This window comes from Ptychodera flava, chromosome 7 (assembly GCF_041260155.1).
Source record: "Ptychodera flava strain L36383 chromosome 7, AS_Pfla_20210202, whole genome shotgun sequence".
Lineage (NCBI taxonomy): Eukaryota > Metazoa > Hemichordata > Enteropneusta > Ptychoderidae > Ptychodera > Ptychodera flava.
The window spans coordinates 69,695-92,226 of NC_091934.1; the positions used below are offsets into that span (position 1 = coordinate 69,695).

General features: G+C 33.7%; 1 protein-coding gene across 2 annotated transcripts in view; it reads right to left on the reverse strand.

Annotated features, from left to right (window-relative positions):
* Positions 1–17,079: 17,079 nt before the first annotated feature.
* Positions 17,080–22,532, reverse strand: part of LOC139136540 (spermidine synthase-like) — a 126,471-nt gene continuing 121,018 nt past the window's right edge. For both annotated transcript variants that reach the window (XM_070704264.1, XM_070704263.1), the window contains one exon: positions 17,080–22,493. In XM_070704264.1, the coding sequence (XP_070560365.1) occupies positions 22,479–22,493 (15 nt within the window). In that variant the 3' untranslated portion in view covers positions 17,080–22,478. The remainder of the gene's footprint in view (positions 22,494–22,532) is intronic.

Sequence of the window (22,532 nt, forward strand, 5' to 3'; positions counted from 1 at the left end):
ACAAATAACTCAATCGGAGTGTCTCTTACAAAAATCTCTCAATTAGATAAATTCGGGTAAAAATTGCTGAATTTCTGTTAGTCTTGCATAAACCACTCAATTGGAGTTTGTCTTGTACAAATCGCTCAATTAGAGTTTTTATGCACAAATCACTCAATTAGAGTGAGTCTCAAACAAATCACTCAATTAGGGTTAGTCTTGTTAAAATTGCTGAATTTGAGTTAGTCTTGCATAAATCACTCAATTGAAATTAGTGTTGTACAAATCTATCAATTTGGAGTTTTCCCTGCATAAATCAGTCAATCTGAGTTAGTTTTGTAAAAATTGCTGAATTTGTGTTAGTCTTGCAAAAATCGCTCGATTGAAGTTTATCTTGTACAAATCGCTTAATTCGAATTTTTTGCAAAAATCACTCAATTGGAGTTAATCTTGAACAAATCACTCAATTAGGGTTTGTCTTGTAAAAATTGCTGAATTTGATAGTCTTGCATAAATCACTCTAAATCGGAGTTTTTCTTGCACAATTCATTCAATTAGAGTTTGTTTTGTACAAATCGCTCTATCAGCTTTTCTTGTGATACAAACAACATTATTAGATTCTGTTTTGTACAAATCGCTTAATTCGAATATTTTCCAGAAATCACTCAATTAGAGTTAGTTTTGAACAAATCACTCAATTAGTTTTCGTCTTGTAAAAATTGCTGAATTTGAGTTAGTCTTGCAGAAATCACTCAATTTGAGATTGTCTTGTACAAATCGCACAATTGGAGTTTTTCTTGTACAATTCACTTAATTAGAGTTTGTTTTGTATAAATCACTCAATTAGAATAAGTCTTATACAAATCACTCAATTAGGGTTTTACTTGTACAAATTGCTGTATGTGGTTATCTTTTTTGAATTACTCATTTGTGTTAGTTTTGTACAATCTATCAATTTGGAGTTTTTCCTGTATAAATCATTCAATCTGAGTTTTGTTTTGTAAAAATTGCTGAATTTGTGTTAGTCTTGCAAAAATCGCTCAATGGGAGTTTATCTTGTACAAATCGCTCAATTGGCGTTTTTCTTGCACAATTCGCTCAATTAGAATTTGTTTTGTACAAATCGCTCGATCAGCTTTTGTTGTGATACAACCACATGATTAGATTGTGTTTTGTACAAATCACTCAAAAGGAGTTCTGTTGTTCAAATAACTCAATCGGAGTTTGTCTTGAACAAATCGCTCAATTAGATTTCGTCTTGTAAAAATTGCTGAATTAAGGTTATTCTTGCATCAATCACTCAATTAGAGTTTATTTTGTACAATTCGCTCAAATTTAGTTTATGTTGTACAATTCAAAAAAATTGGAGTAAGATTTGTACAACTCGCTCAATTAGAGTGTGCCTTGTACAAAGTGCTCAATTGGAGGTTTTCTCGCACAAATCACTTTATCAGAGTTTGTTTTGTACAAATCGCTAAATCGGCTTGTTTTGATACAAACCACTCAATGAGATTCTGTTTTGTACAAATCACTCAAAAGGAGTTTCTGTTGTACAAATAATAACTCAATTAGAGTGTCTCTTGCAAAAATACTCAAAAAGGATTTCTGTTGTACAAATAAATAACTCAATTAGAGTGTCTCTTGCAAAATCACTCATTGGAGTTTTTTTCGTATAAATTGATGAATTTGAGTTAGTCTAGCATAAATCACTCAATTAGAGTTTGTCTTGTACAAATCGCTCAATTGGAGTTTTTCTTGAGTCAATCACTCAATTAGAATTTGTTTTGTACAAATCCTTCGATCAGCTTTTGTTTTGATACAAACCACTCAATTTGATTCTGTTTTGTGCAAATCGCTCAAAAGGAGTTTCTGTTGTACAAATAACTCAATCGGAGTGTCTCTTACAAAAATCTCTCAATTAGATTTTTTCAGGTAAAAATTGCTGAATTTCTGTTAGTCTTGCATAAATCACTCAATTGGAGTTTGTCTTGTACAAATCGCTCAATTGGAGTTTTTATGCACAAATCACTCAATTAGAGTGAGTCTCAAACAAATCACTCAGTTAGGGTTAGTCTTGTTAAAATTGCTGAATTTGAGTTAGTCTTGCATAAATCACTCAATTGAAATTAGTGTTGTACAAATCTATCAATTTGGAGTTTTTCCTGCATAAATCACTCAATCTGAGTTCGTTTTGTAAAAATTGCTGAATTTGTGTTAGTCTTGCATAAATCACTCAATTGGAGTTTGTCTTGTACAAATCGCTAAATTGAAGTTTTTATGCACAAATCACTCAATTAGAGTTAGTCTTATACAAATCACTCAATTAGGGTTAGTCTTGTTAAAATTGCTGAATTTGAGTTAGTCTTGCATAAATCACTCAATTAGATAGACTTAGTCTTGTACAAATCTATCAATTTGGAGTTTTTCCTGCACAAATTACTCAATCTGAGTTGGTTGGTAAAAATTGCTGAATTTGTGTAAGTCTTGCAAAAATCGCTCGATTGGAGTTCATCTTGTACAAATCGCTTAATTCGAGTTTTTTTTGTACAATTCGCTCAAATTTAGTTTATGTTGTACAATTCAAAAAAATTGGAGTAAGATTTGTACAACTCGCTCGATTAGAGTGTGCCTTGTACAAATCGCTCAATTGGAGGTTTTCTCGCACAAATCACTTTATTAGAGTTTGTTTTGTACAAATCGCTCAATCAGCTTTTTTGTTTTGATACAAACCACTCAATTAGATACTGTTTTGTACAAATCACTCAAAAGGAGCTTCTGTTCTACAAATTAATAACTGAAGTAGAGTGTCTCTTGCAAAAAACACTCAAAAGGAGTTTCTGTTGTACAAATAAATACCTCAATTAGAGTGTCTCTTGCATAAATCACTCAATCTGAGTTTGTTTTGTAAAAATTGCTGAATTTGTGTTAGTCTTGGATAAATCAATCAATTGGAGTTAGTCTTGTACAAATCTATCAATTTGGAGTTTTTCCTGCATAAATCACTCAATCTGAGTTTGTTCTGTAAAAATTGCTGAATTTGTGTTAGTCTTGCATAAATCACTCAATTGGAATATTTCTTGTACAAATCGCTCAATTGAAGTTTTTAGAACAAATCACTCAATTACAGTTAGTCTTATACAAATCATTCAACAAGGGTTAGTCTTGTTCAAATTGCTGAATTTGATAGTCTTGCAAAAATCACTCGGAGTTAATCTTGAACAAATCACTCAATTAGGGTTTGTCTTGTAAAAATTGCTGAATTTGATAGTCTTGCATAAATCACTCAATTGGAGTTTTTCTTGCACAATTCACTCAATTAGACTTTATTTTGTACAAATCGCTCGATCAGCTTTTCTTGTGATACAAACCACATTATTAGATTCTGTTTTGTACAAATCGCTTAATTCGAATTTTTTGCAGAAATCACTCAATTTGAGTTAGTTTTGAACAAATCACTCAATCAGTTTTCCTCTTGTAAACATTGCTGAATTTGAATGAGTCTTGCACAAATCACTCAATTGGAGATTGTCTTGTACAAATCGCACATTTGGAGTTTTTCTTGCACATTTCACTAATTAGAGTTTGTTTTGTATCAATCACTCAATAACAGTAAGTCTAATACAAATCACTCAATTAGGGTTAGTCTTGTTAAATTGCTGAATTTGAGTTAGTCTTGCATAAATCACTCAATTGGAGTTAGTCTTGTACAAATCTATCAATTTGGAGTTTTTCCTGCATAAATTACTCAATCTGAGTTTGGTTTGTAAAAATTGCTGAATTTGTGTTAGTCTTGCAAAAATCGCTCAATTGGAGTTAATCTTGTACAAATCGCTTAATTCGAGTTTTTTGCAGAAATCACTCAATTGGACTTAGTCTTGGACAAATCACTCAATTAGGATTCTTGTATAAAAATTGCTGAATTTGTGTTAGTCTTGCATAAATCACTCAATTGGAGATTGTCTTGTACAAATCGTACAATTGGAGTTTTTCTTGCACAATTCATTTAATTAGAGTTTGTCTTGTACAAATCACTAAATTAGGGTTTGTCTGGTACAAATTGCTGAATTTGAGTTATCTTGTTTAAATCACTCAATGTGTGATAGTTTTGTACAAATCCATCAATTTGGAGTTTTTCCTGCAGAAATCACTCAATTGGAGTTTTTTTCGTAAAAATTGCTGAATTTGAGTTAGTCTTGCATAAATCACTCAATAGGAGATTCACTTGTACAAATCGCTCAATTGGAGTTTTTATTGCACAATTCACTCAATTAGAGTTTGTTTTGTACAAATCGCTCGATCAGCTTTTGTTGTGATACAAACCACATGATTAGATTGCGTTTTGTACAAATCACTCAAAAGGAGTTTCTGTTGTTCAAATAACTCAATCGGAGTTTGTCTTGAACAAATCGCTCAATTAGAGTTCGTCTTGTAAAAATTACTGATTAAGGTTATTCTTGCATCAATCACTCAATTAGAGTTTATTTTGTACAATTCGCTCAAATTTAGTGTATGTTGTACAATTCAAAAAAAATTGGAGTAAGATTTGTACAACTCGCTCAATTAGAGTGTGCCTTGTACAAAGCGCTCAATTGGAGGTTTTCTCGCACAAATCACTTTATTAGAGTTTGTTTTGTACAAATCGCTAAATCGGCTTTGATTTTGATACAAACCACTCAATTAGATTCTGGTTTGTACAAATCACTCAAAAAGACTTTCTGTTGTACAAATAAATAACTCAATTAGAGTGTCTCTTGCAAAAATCACTCAAAAAGACTTTCTGTTGTACAAATAAATAACTCAATTAGAGTGTCTCTTGCAAAAATCACTCATTTGGAGTTTTTTTCGTATAAATTGATGAATTTGAGTTAGTCTAGCATAAATCACTCAATTAGAGTTGTCTTGTACAAATCGCTCAATTAGAGTTTTTCTTGAGTCAATCACTCAATTAGAATTTGTTTTGTACAAATCCTTCGATCAGCTTTTGTTTTGATACAAACCACTCAATTTGATTGTGTTTTGTGCAAATCGCTCAAAAGGAGTTTCTGTTGTACAAATAACTCAATCGGAGTGTCTCTTACAAAAATCTCTCAATTAGATAAATTCGGGTAAAAATTGCTGAATTTCTGTTAGTCTTGCATAAACCACTCAATTGGAGTTTGTCTTGTACAAATCGCTCAATTAGAGTTTTTATGCACAAATCACTCAATTAGAGTGAGTCTCAAACAAATCACTCAATTAGGGTTAGTCTTGTTAAAATTGCTGAATTTGAGTTAGTCTTGCATAAATCACTCAATTGAAATTAGTGTTGTACAAATCTATCAATTTGGAGTTTTCCCTGCATAAATCAGTCAATCTGAGTTAGTTTTGTAAAAATTGCTGAATTTGTGTTAGTCTTGCAAAAATCGCTCGATTGAAGTTTATCTTGTACAAATCGCTTAATTCGAATTTTTTGCAAAAATCACTCAATTGGAGTTAATCTTGAACAAATCACTCAATTAGGGTTTGTCTTGTAAAAATTGCTGAATTTGATAGTCTTGCATAAATCACTCTAAATCGGAGTTTTTCTTGCACAATTCATTCAATTAGAGTTTGTTTTGTACAAATCGCTCTATCAGCTTTTCTTGTGATACAAACCACATTATTAGATTCTGTTTTGTACAAATCGCTTAATTCGAATATTTTCCAGAAATCACTCAATTAGAGTTAGTTTTGAACAAATCACTCAATTAGTTTTCGTCTTGTAAAAATTGCTGAATTTGAGTTAGTCTTGCAGAAATCACTCAATTTGAGATTGTCTTGTACAAATCGCACAATTGGAGTTTTTCTTGTACAATTCACTTAATTAGAGTTTGTTTTGTATAAATCACTCAATTAGAATAAGTCTTATACAAATCACTCAATTAGGGTTTTACTTGTACAAATTGCTGAATGTGAGTTATCTTGTTTGAATTACTCAATTTGTGTTAGTTTTGTACAATCTATCAATTTGGAGTTTTTCCTGTATAAATCATTCAATCTGAGTTTTGTTTTGTAAAAATTGCTGAATTTGTGTTAGTCTTGCAAAAATCGCTCAATGGGAGTTTATCTTGTACAAATCGCTCAATTGGCGTTTTTCTTGCACAATTCGCTCAATTAGAATTTGTTTTGTACAAATCGCTCGATCAGCTTTTGTTGTGATACAAACCACATGATTAGATTGTGTTTTGTACAAATCACTCAAAAGGAGTTTCTGTTGTTCAAATAAGTCAATCGGAGTTTGTCTTGAACAAATCGCTCAATTAGATTTCGTCTTGTAAAAATTGCTGAATTAAGGTTATTTTGGCGTCAATCACTCAATTAGAGTTTATTTTGTACATTTCACTCAAATTTAGTTTATGTGGTACAATTCAAAAAATTGGAGTAAGATTTGTACAACTCGCTCAATTAGAGTGTGCCTTGTACAAATCGCTCAATTGGAGTTTATCTCGCACAAATCACTTTATTAGAGTTTGTTTTGTACAAATCGCTCAATCAGCTTTTGTTTTGATACAAACCACTCAATTAGATTCTGTTTTGTACAAATCACTCAAAAGGAGTTTCTGTTGTACAAATTAATAACTCAATTAGAGTGTCTCTTGCAAAAATCACTCAAAAGGAGTTTCTGTTGTACAAATTAATAACTCAATTAGAGTGTCTCTTGCAAAAATCACTCAATTGGAGATTTTTTCGTATAAATTGATGAATTTGAGTTAGTCTAGCATATATCACTCAATGAGAGTTTGTCTTGTACAAATCGCTCAATTGGAGTTTTTCTTGAGTCAATCGCTGAATTAGAATTTGTTTTGTACAAATCCTTCGATCAGCTTTTGTTTTGATACAAACCACTCAATTTGATTATGTTTTGTGCTAATCGCTCGAAAGGAGTTTCTGTTGTACAAATAACTCAATCGGAGTGTCTCTTACAAAAATCTCTCAATTAGATAAATTCGGGTAAAAATTGCTGAATTTCTGTAAGTCTTGCATAAATCACTCCATTGGAGTTTGTCTTGTATAAATCGCTCAATTGGAGTTTTTATGCACAAATCACTCAATCGGAGTTCTCTTACAAAATCTCTCAATTAGGGTTAGTCTTGTTAAAATTGCTGAATTTGAGTTAGTCTTGCATAAATCACTCAATTGAAATTAGTGTTGTACAAATCTATCAATTTGGAGTTTTCCCTGCATAAATCAGTCAATGTGAGTTAGTTTTGTAAAAATTGCTGAATTTGTGTTAGTCTTGCAAAAATCGCTCGATTGAAGTTTATCTTGTACAAATCGCTTAATTCGAATTTTTTGCAAAAATCACTCAATTGGAGTTAATCTTGAACAAATCACTCAATTAGGGTTTGTCTTGTAAAAATTGCTGAATTTGATAGTCTTGCATAAATCACTCCATTGGAGTTAGTCTTATACAAATCACTGAAATTTGATAGTCTTGCATAAATCACTCCATTGGAGTTAGTCTTATACAAATCACTGAAATAAGGGTTAGTCTTGTTAAAATTGCTGAATTTGAGTTAGTCTTGCATAAATCACTCAATTGAAATTAGTGTTGTACAAATCTATCAATTTGGAGTTTTCCCTGCATAAATCACTCAATCCGAGTTTGTTTTGTAAAAATTGCTGAATTTGTGTTAGTCTTGCATAAATCAATCAATTGGAGTTAGTCTTGTACAAATCTAACAATTTGGAGTTTTTCCTGCATAAATCACTCAATCTGCGTTTGTTTTGTAAAAATTGTTGAATCTGTGTTAGTCTTGCATAAATCACTCAATAGGAGTTTGTCTTGTACAAATTGCTCAATTGAAGTTTTTATGCACAAATCACTCAATTAGAGTTAGTCTTATACAAATCACTCAATTAGGGTTAGTCTTGTTAAAATTGCTGAATTTGAGTTAGTCTTGCATAAATCAATCAATTGGAGTTAGTCTTGTACAAATCTATCAATTTGGAGTTTTTCCTGCATAAATCACTCAATATGAGTTTTTGTAAAAATTGCTGAATTTGTGTTAGTCTTGCAATAATCGCTCGATTGAAGTTCATCTTGTACAAATCGCTTAATTCGAATTTTTTGCAAAAATCATTCAATTGGAGTTAATCTTGAACAAATCACTCAATTAGGGTTTGTCTTGTAAAAATTGCTGAATTTGATAGTCTTGCATAAATTACTCTAAATCGGAGTTTTTCTTGCACAATTCATTCAATTAGAGTTTGTTTTGTACAAATCGCTCGATCTGCTTTTCTTGTGATACAAACCACATTATTAGATTCTGTTTTGTACAAATCGCTTAATTCGAATTTTTTTACAGAAATCACTCAATTAGAGTTAGTTTTGAACAAATCACTCAATTAGTTTTCGTCTTGTAAAAATTGCTGAATTTTAGTCTTGCACAAATCACTCAATTTGAGATTGTCTTGTACAAATCGCACAATTGGAGCTTTTCTTGCACAATTCACTTAATTAGAGTTTGTTTTGTATAAACCACTCAATTAGCTTTTCTTGTGATACAAACCACATTATAAGATTTTGTACAAATCGCTTAATTCGAATTTTTTCCAGAAATCACTCAATTGGAGTTAGTTTTGAACAAATCACTCAATTAGTTTTCGTCTTGTAAAAATTGCTGAATTTGAGTTAGTCTTGCAAAAATCGCTCAATGGGAGTTTATCTTGTACAAATCGCTCAATTGGCGTTTTTCTTGCACAATTCGCTCAATTAGAGTTTGTTTTGTACAAATCGCTCGATCAGCTTTTGTTGTGATACAAACCACATGATTAGATTGTGTTTTGTACAAATCACTCAAAAGGAGTTTCTGTTGTTCAAATAACTCAATCGGAGCTTGTCGCTCAATTAGATTTCGTCTTGTAAAAATTGCTGAATTAAGGTTATTCTTGCGTCAATCACTCAATTAGAGTTTATTTTGTACAATTCACTCAAATTTAGTTTATGTGGTACAATTCAAAAAAATTGGAGTAAGATTTGTACAACTCGCTCAATTAGAGTGTGCCTTGTACAAATCGCTCAATTGGAGTTTTTCTCGCACAAATCACTTTATTAGAGTTTGTTTTGTACAAATCGCTCAATCAGCTTTGTTTTGATACAAACCACTCAATTAGATTCTGGTTTGTACAAATCACTCAAAAGGAGTTCTGTTGTACAAATTAATAACTCAATTAGAGTGTCTCTTGCAAAAATCACTCAAAAGGAGTTTCTGTTGTACAAATTAATAACTCAATTAGAGTGTCTCTTGCAAAAATCACTCAAAAGGAGTTTCTGTTGTACAAATAAATAACTCAATTAGAGTGTCTCTTGCAAACTCACTCAATTGGAGTTTTTTTCGTATAATTGGTGAATTTGAGTTAGTCTAGCATAAATCACTCCATTGGAGTTTGTCTTGTATAAATCGCTCAATTGGAGTTTTTCTTGAGTCAATCACTCAGCTTTGTTTTGATACAAACCACCAAATTTGATTCTGTTTTTCGCAAATCGCTCAAAACGAGTTTCTGTTGTACAAATAATTCAATCGGAGTGTCTCTTACAAAAATCTCTCAATTAGATTTTTTCAGGTAAAAATTGCTGAATTTCTGTTAGTCTTGCATAAATCACTCCATTGGAGTTTGTCTTGTACAAATCACTCAATTGGAGTTTTTATGCACAAATCACTCAATTAGAGTTAGTCTCATACAAATCACTGAATAAGGGTTAGTCTTGTTGGAATTCCTGAATTTGAGTTAGTCTTGCATAAATCACTCAATTGAAATTAGTGTTGTACAAATCTATCAATTTGGAGTTTTCCCTGCATAAATCACTCAATCTGAGTTGAATTTGTGTTAGTCTTGCATAAATCAACAATCGGAGTTAGTCTTGTACAAATCTATCAATTTGGAGTTTTCCTGCATAAATCACTCAATCTGAGTTTGTTTTGTAAAAATTGTTGAATCTGTGTTAGTCTTGCATAAATCGCTCAATGGAGTTTGTCTTGTACAAATTGCTCAATTGAAGTTTTTATGCACAAATCACTCAATTAGACTTAGTTTTATACAAATCACTCAATTAGGGTTAGTCTTGTTAAAATTGCTGAATTTGAGTTAGTCTAGCATAAATCAATCAATTGGAGTTAGAGTTAGTCTTGTACAAATCTATCAATTTGGAGTTTTTCCTGCATAAATCACTCAATCTGAGTTTTTGTAAAATTGCTGAATTTATGTTAGTCTTGCAAAAATCGCTCGATTGAAGTTTATCTTGTACAAATCGCTTAATTCGAATTTTTTGCAAAAATCACTCAATTGGAGTTAATCTTGAACAAATCACTCAATTAGGGTTTGTCTTGTAAAAATTGCTGAATTTGATAGTCTTGCATAAATCACTCTAAATCGGAGTTTTTCTTGCACAATTCATTCAATTAGAGTTTGTTTTGTACAAATCGCTCGATCAGCTTTTCTTGTGATACAAACAACATTATTAGATTCTGTTTTGTACAAATCGCTTAATTCGAATTTTTTCCAGAAATCACTCAATTAGAGTTAGTTTTGAACAAATCACTCAATTAGTTTTCGTCTTGTAAAAATTGCTGAATTTGAGTTAGTCTTGCACAAATCACTCAATTGGAGATTTAGTACAAATCGCAGAATTGGAGTTTTTCTTGCACATTTCACTTAATTAGAGTTTGTTTTGTATCAAACACTCAATTAGAGTAAGTCTTATACAAATCACTCAATTAGGGTTTGTCTTGTACAAATTGCTGAATTTGAGTTATCTTGTTTAAATCACTCAATTTGTGTTAGTTTTGTACAAATCTATCAATTTGGAGTTTTTCCGGTATAAATCATTCAATCTGAGTTTTGTTTTGTAAAAATTGCTGAATTTGTGTTAGTCTTGCAAAAATCGCTCAATGGGAGTTTATCTTGTGGAATCACTTAATTGGAGTTTTTGCAGAAATCACTCGGAGTTTTTTTCGTAAAAATTGCTGAATCTGAGTGTCTTGCATAAATCATTCAATTGGAGATTGACTCGTACAAATCGCTCAATTTGCGATTTTCTTGCACAATTCGCTCAATTAGAGTTTGTTTTGTACAAATCGCTCGATCAGCTTTTGTTGTGATACAAACCACATGATTAGATTGTGTTTTGTACAAATCACTCAAAAGGAGTTTCTGTTGTTCAAATAACTCAATCGGAGTTTGTCTTGAACAAATCGCTCAATTAGATTTCGTCTTGTAAAAATTGCTGAATTAAGGTTATTCTTGCGTCAATCACTCAATTAGAGTTTATTTTGTACAATTCGCTCAAATTTAGTTTATGTGGTACAATTCAAAAAAATCGGAGTAAGATTTGTACAACTCGCTCAATTAGAGTGTGCCTTGTACAAATCGCTCAATTGGAGTTTTTCTCGCACAAATCACTTTATTAGAGTTTGTTTTGTACAAATCGCTCAATCAGCTTTTGTTTTGATACAAACCACTCAATTAGATTCTGGTTTGTACAAATCACTCAAAAGGAGTTTCTGTTGTACAAATTAATAACTCAATTAGAGTTTGTTTTGTAAAAATCACTCAAAAGGAGTTTCTGTTGTACAAATAAATAACTCAATTAGAGTGTCTCTTGCAAAACTCACTCAATTGGAGTTTTTTTCGTATAAATTGATGAATTTGAGTTAGTCTAGCATAAATCAGTCAATTAGAGTTTGTCTTGTACAAATCGCTGAATTGGAGTTTTTCTTGAGTCAATCACTCAATTAGAATTTGTTTTGTACAAATCCTTCGATCAGCTTTTGTTTTGATACAAACCACCCAATTTGATTCTGTTTTGTGCAAATCGCTCAAAAGGAGTTCCTGTTGTACAAATAACTCAATCGGAGTGTCTCTTACAAAAATCTCTCAATTAGATTTTTTCAGGTAAAAATTGCTGAATTTCTGTTTGTCTTGTACAAATCGCTCAGTTGGAGTTGTTATGCACAAATCACTCAATTAGAGTTAGTCTTATACAAATCACTCAATTAAGGGTTTGTCTTGTTAAAATTGCTGAATTTGTATAGTCTTGCATAAATCACTCAATTGGAGTTAGTCTTTTACAAATCTATCAATTTAGAGTTTTTCCTGCATAAATCACTCAATCTGAGTTTGTTTTGTAAAAATTGCTGAATTTATGTTAGTCTTGCAAAAATCGCTCAATTGGAGTTTATCTTGTACAAATCGCTTAATTGGAGTTTTTTGCAGAAATCACTCAATCTGAGTGTTTTGTAAAAATTGCTGAATTTGTGTTAGTCTTGCATAAATCACTCAATTAGAGTTTGTCTTGTACAAATCGCTCAATTGGAGTTTTTTTTTGCGTCGATCACTCAATTAGAATTTGTTTTGTACAAATCGTTCGATCAGCTTTTATTTTGATACAAACCACTCAATTAGATTCTGTTTTGTGCAAATCGCTCAAAAGGAGTTTCTGTTGTATAAATAACTCAATCAGAGTGTCTCTAGCATAAATCACTCAATTGGAGTTTATCTTTTACAAATCGCTCAGTTGGAGTTTTTATGCACGAATCACTCAATTGGAGTTAGTCTTATACAAATCACTAAATTAGGGTTGTCCTGTACAAATTGCTGAATTTGAGTTATCTTGTTTTAATCACTCAATTTGTGTTAGTTTTGTACAAATCTATCAATTTGGAGTTTTTCCTGCACAAATCACTCAATTGGAGTTAGTCTGGAACAAATCACTCAATTACAGTTTTTTTCGTAAAAATTTTTGAATTTGAGTTAGTCTTGCATAAATCACTCAATTGGAGATTGTCTTGTACAAATCGCACAATAGGATTTTTTCTTGCACAATTTACTTAATTAGAATTTGTCTGTACAAATCGTTCATATGGAGTTAGTTTTGAACAAATCACTCAATTGGAGTTTGTCTTTTGTGGAGGGACGGTGCTTGTACAAATCACTCAATTGGAGTTTTTTCTGCAAAAATCACTCAGTTTTAGTTAGTCTTGTACAAATCACTCTATTAGAGTTTGCTTTGTAAAAATTGTTGAATTTGAGTTACTCTTGTGTCTCTCGAACTTGGCCGAAAATCACAGGAAATGAGCATTTTGTACGCAGATGAAGTATCACGTATGAATTTTCGTGTGATCTTCGGCCCAGTTCAGAAGACACGTCGCCAAAACATAAGGCATGAACAACCTTCCAGTCACCCTCATGGGTACGCGGCGCTAACGTCAGTAAAGTGGAGGTGCCCCAACGTCCACTGTGAGGTGACCGGAATGTTGCTCACCCCCAGGTTTTGGCGAGGTGTCCGTCGAATTCGGCCGAAAATCACACGAAACGAGCGTTTTTGAATCAGATAAAGTATCAGGTATGAAATTTTAGAATGATAGGGAACGATCCACGGTTGCATGATAGATGAACTTGCTAATTTTCACAGTGAAATCGGACACGGAATGTGACATGGCGTGGTTTTTATAGCCATTCTGTTTCCAGACTTGGGTTGTTTCTCGCTTCTGTCTATGGGGCGAATAGTCCCAGAGCTGAATAGCCCACCAAACGACTGTGCATCCACCAATCTCGTAATTTGCACTGACAGAACAAAAACAATTTGATCGAGCATGGACGTTCTAACGTAAATGCATCATTGTCTATCGCACTTTCATGTAAGCCAATACACTCACACGTACGCTCTAAGTTCAATTATATGTCAATCCAACACGATACTATTTTCGCTGATAGTGAGTGTGCAGCGTGAATGGTATGCTATAGTCGTTAGATAACACTGATCACGTGGTCTGACAAAATAGTTTTACGGAAGTTATTAATGGAAATGACGTCAACTTTGCCTCTCCCAACTCTATAAGCTACCTCAGTTACGTAACTTTGTCGCTAAAAATCAGATCTTTAGCTCTATTGACTCGCTCAAAATTAGATATGCGCATAATTAATGAGGTACAATTTGTGGCGTCATAAGCTGTCCATATATGAAGGGTGTACCACTTGTGGTTACTGAGTTATGGACAAATATATATATTTGAAGTCAAAGGTCACCAAGGTCACGTGACATTTTGTCAAAAAAATTGGAGTGCTAAGTTATCCCTATATACCAAAAATCAGACCTCTAGCTCTATTGGCTCGCTCAAAATTAGATATGTGCATAATTACTGAGGTGCAATATGTGGTGTCATAAGCTGTCCCATCATACCATATATGAAGGGTGTAGCACTTGTGGTTACTGAGTTATGGACAAATATGTATATTTGAGGTCAAAGGTCACCGAGGTCATGTGACACTTTGAAAAAAAAATAGTATTGTTAAGTTATCCCTATATACCAAAAATCAGAAACTAAATTTTTATTTTTCTTGGCCATATACATGGGAGTCTGTGGACTGCCTTATACATGGGAGTCTATGGACTGCCTTATACATGGGAGTCTATGGAGACTGCCTTATACATGGGAGTCTATAGAGGTGAAAACTAAAAAGTCCTCTAACACGGCCAAATTTGATTGCATTGTGAAACAAATCGACGTATGGGGTAGGGTACTATCCTTGTGCAAAGTTTGAAAGAAATTGACCTGGGCATGTCTGAGATATCTGCGTGAACGGACGCACGCACGGTCATGACCAAACCTATAAGTCCCCCCCGGACGGTGTCCGTGGGGACTAATAAGTACCATACCCAAACCAGTATTGATGACAATAAGTACCGTACCCAAACCAGTATTAATGACATCTTACTGAAATTACCATAGAAATCTTTAACACAACTTGATAAGAGTCTTGCAATACTTTTTAAAATTAGGACAGGATTGCAGCTATACTGATGAAGCTACTGACAAGTCAAATTTCTGAAACCTCAAATCAGGTTCACTATAGACCCATGAATGGCAAAATGTTTTAGATTCCCATGTTTAAGACAGAATACAGCAAAGAATCACATTTTCCATGAACTATCAATTGGAATAATTTGCCCCCAGACATTGTGACAGTAGATACACTTGACATGTTCATATTCAAAGTGACAAATATCTTGGAATGAATTGTCTTTGCAGCTCTTTTCCACACATTTAAAGGCCTGTGTCAGGTGTCAGATTGTCTTGCAAGGAAATTTACTTACTAGATTACAATTTAAATGGAAAACAAAAGGCTATGACACTTCCAGACTAGAACATAGCTTGATCCTAGAGATCAAGGCCATGGCCCTTAAGTTCAGTTGCGCCATGCAGGTAAAATATAGTGAGCAAAACCTGTTACCTTAGGAAGAAGAATACACTTTACATCAGAGTATCTACAAAAAATATTCTATGGACATACAGTAAAGCATTCAAGCACTGGTTTACCCCTACCTCAAATTTTATTTCATAATGAAGATTTGTGTAAGTGCACTATTATGGCGGCTGAAAATTCTCATGCAATTGTGTCTGAGATTCTTCATGTCAAAATGATTGAAAATATTACGAGACCTATATAAAAGAAGTGACTTGTATATCAATCAAAACATGAATGTCAAACACTGATGAGGTATACTGTGTTCATGATTTCATGAAATAATTGAGTTCATTTTGTAGGGATTGACTCTGACTAGATCTCTATTTATTGGAGTCTATGATGACATACTGTAACCTGACACAACATTATGGTGCATATAGGTACCTGCAGCTACCGGTATGCTGTGTTGGCAGTGTCAGAAAGAGTATTAAACTTGTTTTCAAGCACAGCTAATTAACATTTCAAACTTTTTCATTCCAAGAATAGTGATGATTCAATATCACACTGTAAGTGTATATCGTGCACTTCAATGATATGTATCTTCCAGTACATATTGTTGACCTAATTCTCCTGATGGTGAAAAATGTTCAGGTCATGTAAAATGCATGTATGTGCATCAGAAACGAACATGTTCAAGCTCTCATCGTTCATAATTTTTTACTTGATAGCAGTGGTTGCAGCAAATTAAGGCTATATGCAATCCATTATAGATCAGATTTAAATAAGATCAATGAAAATAATGCTGGGAACCTTTATGCAAATATTCACAGTAAAATGAAATCAGCATGCAATGTGTTGTTGGTGTAAGTGTTTGATGGCAGAGGACAAAGCACATGAGTTAAGTGTTCTTGGAAAAGCTACGCAGTCAGTAGGTATTGTATAAAGGCAGACTTTTTATGGTCAGGGTCCAGGGTAGTCTGGCAGAGACCCTGCAATTCGCATTCTTCCCTGTTGGAACACGCGCGCACCCTTCAGAGACGCGACGCGAATCCCAGGGTCTGGACGTTCTTGCAAGCGACCGGTCGGATTTCTGCCTGATCGGGGTACTTTATAGAACTCCACGCATCCGTTAATCAAAACAGAATGACAAGTACCATAGCCAAATAAAATTAAAAATGAAAAATAAAAACATACCGCGTATATAGGTCTACCAGCTACTAGTATATATTCTCTCCACACAGTTAGATAGGTGTTTCTTTTGACGTCACTACCCTTATGAATATTCATATATTTGCCAGAACCGACAGTCGCTGTGTCTGGCAGCACGTGCTCACAGCTGCACAGTGTAGCCTTCGAATGCAGGCCCATCGGGGGTGCGCACAAAACAAGGCACAGTGACTGTGGAGAGTCTAGGTCCAGGGTTGTGAAGGGTATATGCACTGCCCTCTGGTGGTGTATTTAAGAATTTTGGAGTAAACCAGTTGCTTATAGAAACTAGCACAGACACATACAACCATCCTGGAGAAATCACACAGATACTTTACCTACACTGCTTTGATTCAAGTTACAGAGCTCAAGATTCAAGTTACACTGAGCAGATAGTACATAGAACAGACTGAGAGGATACACTTAGCAGATAGTACATAGAACAGATTGAGAGGATACACTGAGCAGATAGTACATAGAACAGACTGAGAGGAATTACACTGAGCAGATAGTACGTAGAACATATGATGGCATGGTACATTCTTGGTGTTTCAATGAATACACACAGTAGACAAAACAACTGCCATAGGACAAACACTAACAGAAACATGAAGGTAATAGCAATTAAGCTATTGATTGTTACTAGATAATTTAAAAGTTACAATCACATCACAATAACAATAGGTATGTGGTCCATTCACATATTTATTTGACCATACAAACTTTCACACGATAAATTAATTTTGCATTTATTATTGACTCTTTGCAAAAACAAGGTTTTGTTTGCTTGTTTCGAAAATAAAGTACATCATTACATTTACCATGGTAAACATGCAGCATGACTTTTTGACCTCGTGTTTCAGATTCCATCACCATGGATTTACATCCCTAAATATTTATAAAGTCTACATTTTTTTTACTACATTATATTCCTAAGATGAATATTTAATCATTATATATTGTGCTATGATTTTCATTTAATTCATCATGTAGGTCCTATATGTGAATCTCTTTGCCTTCAGACTGCGATGCTCTTCTTTGGCATATGTATCTATCTCAAAAACTTATAAAGTACAAACATAATGCTGATTTGTTTTGACTGTGCTAATACTAACATTTCGATCGCCGAAGATAAGTCAAACTATTTGCTATCCCTGATATGCTGAGATTATCCATCTTCTCTTTGACTCATAATAGTTATTTAAAGGTATACAGTCACCGGTAGTCTAAATATGCCTATATATGGGCAAAGGGGCATTCCTTGGTATTCAAAATGCCCGTGTGAGGGTGCTGTTTTAAAAAGCGGCCACCCGCTTAAAATCTGATTGCTTAGATTTTCTCTTTCCATGGTAACTGTGCCAAAATTGGAACAGGTGATAGTATACCTTTAAGCCTTGACATGTGAACAACAGTCTAAATTGATCTGTTTCTCATAAAGTTTGGTTTTACACTTTGCAAAACATTGTCACATGAGACATGGATATGTATTGAATACAGTCTTTACCATAAGTCATGAATTACAGCTGTCATTATTTAAGTATACTGCCTTATTAACACTTGTACCTGATGAAACAATGAAAGTATATTGTTCTCCATGTTCATTCAACCAAATTGTGCCCTCTGCACAGAACAAATTGAGAATTTCACAGAAACTAGTATTCATACATAGGCAACTATCAGAACTAAATGATGCAACACAAAAAGGGGCATCAATGCTGAGCATTTTGTCTCAATATTGGTGTAATTCAAAACTAGTTCCCAGACACCAAGACAACAACGAATATAGCTAAAAAGACTTATTGTCAAGCTCCTAACTTAGTGAGAAAAACATGTTGAAGAAAACCTCTTAAGAAAGTAATTTGTCTGAATATCTAATACAGAGTACATGTGAGAATTTGTATATGAATATCCAATACAGAGTACATGTGAGAATTTGTATATGAATATCCAATACAGAGGACATGTGAGAATTTGTTTTATGAATATCCAATACAGAGTACATGTGAGAATAAGTATATGAATATCCAATACAGAGTACATGTGAGAATAAGTATATGAATATCCAATACTGAGTACATGCGAGAATTTGTATATGAATATCCAATACAGAGTACATGTGAGAATAAGTATATGAATATCCAATACAGAGTACATGTGAGAATTTGTATATGAATATCCAATACAGAGTACATGTGAGAATAAGTATATGAATATCCAATACAGAGTACATGTGAGAATAAGTATATGAATATCCAATACAGAGTACATGTGAGAATAAGTATATGAATATCCAATACAGAGTACATGCGAGAATTTGTATATGAATATCCAATACAGAGTACATGTATATGAATATCAAATACAGAGTATATGTGAGAATTTGTATATGAATATCCAATACAGAGTACATGTGAGAATTTGTATATGAATATCCAATACAGAGTACATGTGAGAATTTGTATATGAATATCCAATACAGAGTACATGTGAGAATTTGTATATGGATATCCAATACAGAGTACATGTGAGAATTTGTTTTATGAAGATCTAATACAGAGTACATGTGAGAATAAGTATATGAATATCCAATACAGAGTACATGTGAGAATTAGTATATGAATATCCACTACAGAGTACATGTGAGAATTTGTATATGAATATCCACTACAGAGTACATGTGAGAATTAGTATACTTACAGGAATAGACAATCAATGATTAGACAAGAGTATTGGGTTGCAAATACATTAATTGTTGGAACTTAAATCACAAGATACTGGAATTAAAATTCTCTGGGAACTTTCAACAAGCAGCCTAGCAGCTGATATAGCTCAACTATGATATTTAAGATAATTAAAGCCCAAAGAGCGGTGAATATGTAATAAACCACTAACAAAATATCCTTAGTTTTCCAACAGTTTTCTTTGAATAAGAACAATTAAAGACTGAAAAAGTGTACAACACTGTCATAAATGTTGAAAGAGACATGTAAATTCAAACGTTTTAACACCATTTAGATTTCCCGCCATTTTCAAAGACTAATCATATGACAGAGAAAATAAAGATTACAACAATAAAATGTTGGCTATTGTGTATTGTGCATTCAAGTAAATGTTGTTTCTTGTATGATCACGATGTGTATGTGCAGGAAATACTGCATTTTTTGTACTTTCTGTGGGGCGCCATTTTATTATTTAACCTGTTAAAACACATAGGCATGGTCCAAATCAGTGAGCAGTGATACTTTTCTACATATCCTTCGGTTAGCACACCTAGTTACAAGAACCAACTCTGGCTTGAAAATCAAATCATGAATTTATAATACATAAAATTCATAGCTATTGGGTCTTTAAGATAATAAGTGTGTGGTTGGTTTGTCAATTAAGGGTCATACTTATGGACATATTTGAATATCTGAAGCAAATTTCTGACGATGCTGTAGATTTTTTATTGAAAATCCAACCTGTGATCATTAGCATACATCATTGAAAGCTGTGACTGCTGGTGCACTTTGCCTATATGCTAACATTTAACCATAGCTCAACTGTAAAAATAAACGTTTTCTTTGACAAAAATCAGCAAATGTTCCCCCAAAATATATGGAAGTTAATCATAATTTCAAAAAGCCTGAGTAAGGTCATCCCTACAAACCTGCACACAAAAACAATCAGACAAGGACTTTGATGATTTTTGGAATCTTTTGACCAAATACAGCACAAATTACCCGAAAAATAGTTTTGTAGATTTGTTCACAATTTGTACACAACTTATAAAGATCATCCCAACAGAGCTTTATATCAAATTTCAAAGCAATTTGATGAGCACTGAGTTTCAGAGTTTTTAACAAAAAATGGAAAAAAAATGCCCCAAAAATACAAATATGCCATTTTAAGCATGATTTGAACAAACCTCACTGATGTCAATCCAAGGAGCCTCAATACCCAGTTTCAAAGCAATTAAATGAGAAGTTTCAGAGATTTTTTGACCAAAATCACAAAAAATTGTCCAAAAATACACATTTCAATACAATTTGAACAAAACTGACAAAGATCACCCCTAGGCTAGCAACCTGCACACTGATGTGACAAGCGATTTCAGTGAAGAAGCTTGGAATGCAAACAGTTGACAGGTGCTTGGTGCTTGATAATGGACAACCACCTATTGATAAGCTCAATATTGCTGACAGCAGAGCTAACAAAGGCCAACTAGACCTTTGGCCAATATATGGTGAGGCCTGATCATAAAAAACTACCTTATGGAAAATATGTTTAAAACAGGAATGCTACCTAGGATGGTGCATGTAAAAGTTTGGTCATACTGTGGAGAAGTCCGTACATTTCAAATGATTCTGAGAAGAAAATAATTTGATGACGTTCATCTGTTGATTTGAATTTCATGTCAGATAATAATAATCTTCAAGTTGGAGGAGTAGATGAAGCAAACTGACTGCAGCAAGCCTTTGTCAACACCAGCCTCACTACAACAACAGAATGATTGAAGTTCAATAATTGCATCACTGTATACTGGATAGATGCTGTTATCATATACCAATGCCCATATTGCTACATCCTAGAGACGTTCACCGTAAAATATCAGCCGTGATATTTCACGGTAAACGTCGAGATATGCACAATGAACGTCATCAGTTTTAGAGTTTTCCCGAACTACATTAGCAGTTTGTTGGTAAACAACGTAAACAACAAAATGGCTGCCGTTCCCCACCTGCGAAGCAATGTCGCTGACGTACAAACTTGAAGGGCTTCGAGGAACACGGATTTTTCTGGCTGCAAAATACGGAAATGACATGTTGAGTCTTGAAATGTTTTCCCATGGTATTTTTTTAGAAGTTCTAGCAAACATTCTGCCGTTCGCACGGCGCCAACACTGTGCACGGTCTTCCCGAACAGGTAGTTAGCGTGTGGCGTGACAGCGATGTCGCAAGCGCAACGACTGTTGACATGGCAACTCCCAGGGTAAACTAACAAATGGCATACCCTCCGCGCGAGCTCCATGCCGTACGATGGGCGAAATCAGGATAGATTTAAAGCTGAGCACAGTTTTTTGATCGGTTACAATTGTACTAGCATATTGCACCTTAAAACGTTCCTTCTGTATGATGATTTTTGTACCCTGGTGTCTTGGTTTCTTCTTGGGTTTCATTGAGATGTGGATGACTTGCAGCGATGTCGCGCGTGATGTTGACAGCTTCGTCGTATACTTTATGAATGAAGCCTGTTTACATAAACATTCTGATATTTATGCGCAAGGCGTAAAAATTGAAGGTTTTCATTCTATTAGTAAAATTATTACCTCTAATTATACTGAATGCCACCATAAAGCTAACTATTCCCGGTAAATACTTTGACAGTTCTCTCTTATTGACAAAGGTACACATACATGGAATTTGCTTGTTTCATGCAAACTTGAAAGACAACTATCTATGACAATTCTACAGAATAAAATCACTACATAAAAATGCCCTAAGAGTGTACCACATTTGATACACAATACCAAAAAGTGTCAACTCATTGTATTACAGCACTGTGACATCAATATCTGTATAAAGTTTCATCAAATTTGATGAAGTGTTCATTAAATATGCAAATTAGCAATTATGTTACTAATGCTGCTATGTGTCTTTGTACACTATTATGAGATTGTGTGCTAAAGATCTGTACCAAGTTTCATCAAATTTGCTGCAGTATTTCTATACATATCACCCTAATTACAAAAATTCATCAAATATGCAAATTGGCAATTAACTGATGCAATACTGACATATCACATATCACACAGCTATTTTGGATTTGATTGGATCACAAAACAAGTTGACATGCATATGTATGAAATAAGGAGTAATCCTTGTACCAGGTTTGAATGAAATCGCTCCAGGCATCTTTGCATATGTGCGTGAATGGATGGACGAATACACACACGCACATATGCACACACAGACATGACAAAACCTCTATGTCCCTGTGGACAGTGTCCGTGGGCACTAATAAAAACGTATTCTCACATCCAAATAAATAATGGTGGAAAATGTTTTTTTATTTATTTCAGTACTTCCAATACCGGTGTCAATCTTCTACAGATTAAGAGTCTGTAAAAGAAAAGAGAAAAATTCATGTTGAACTGTGTC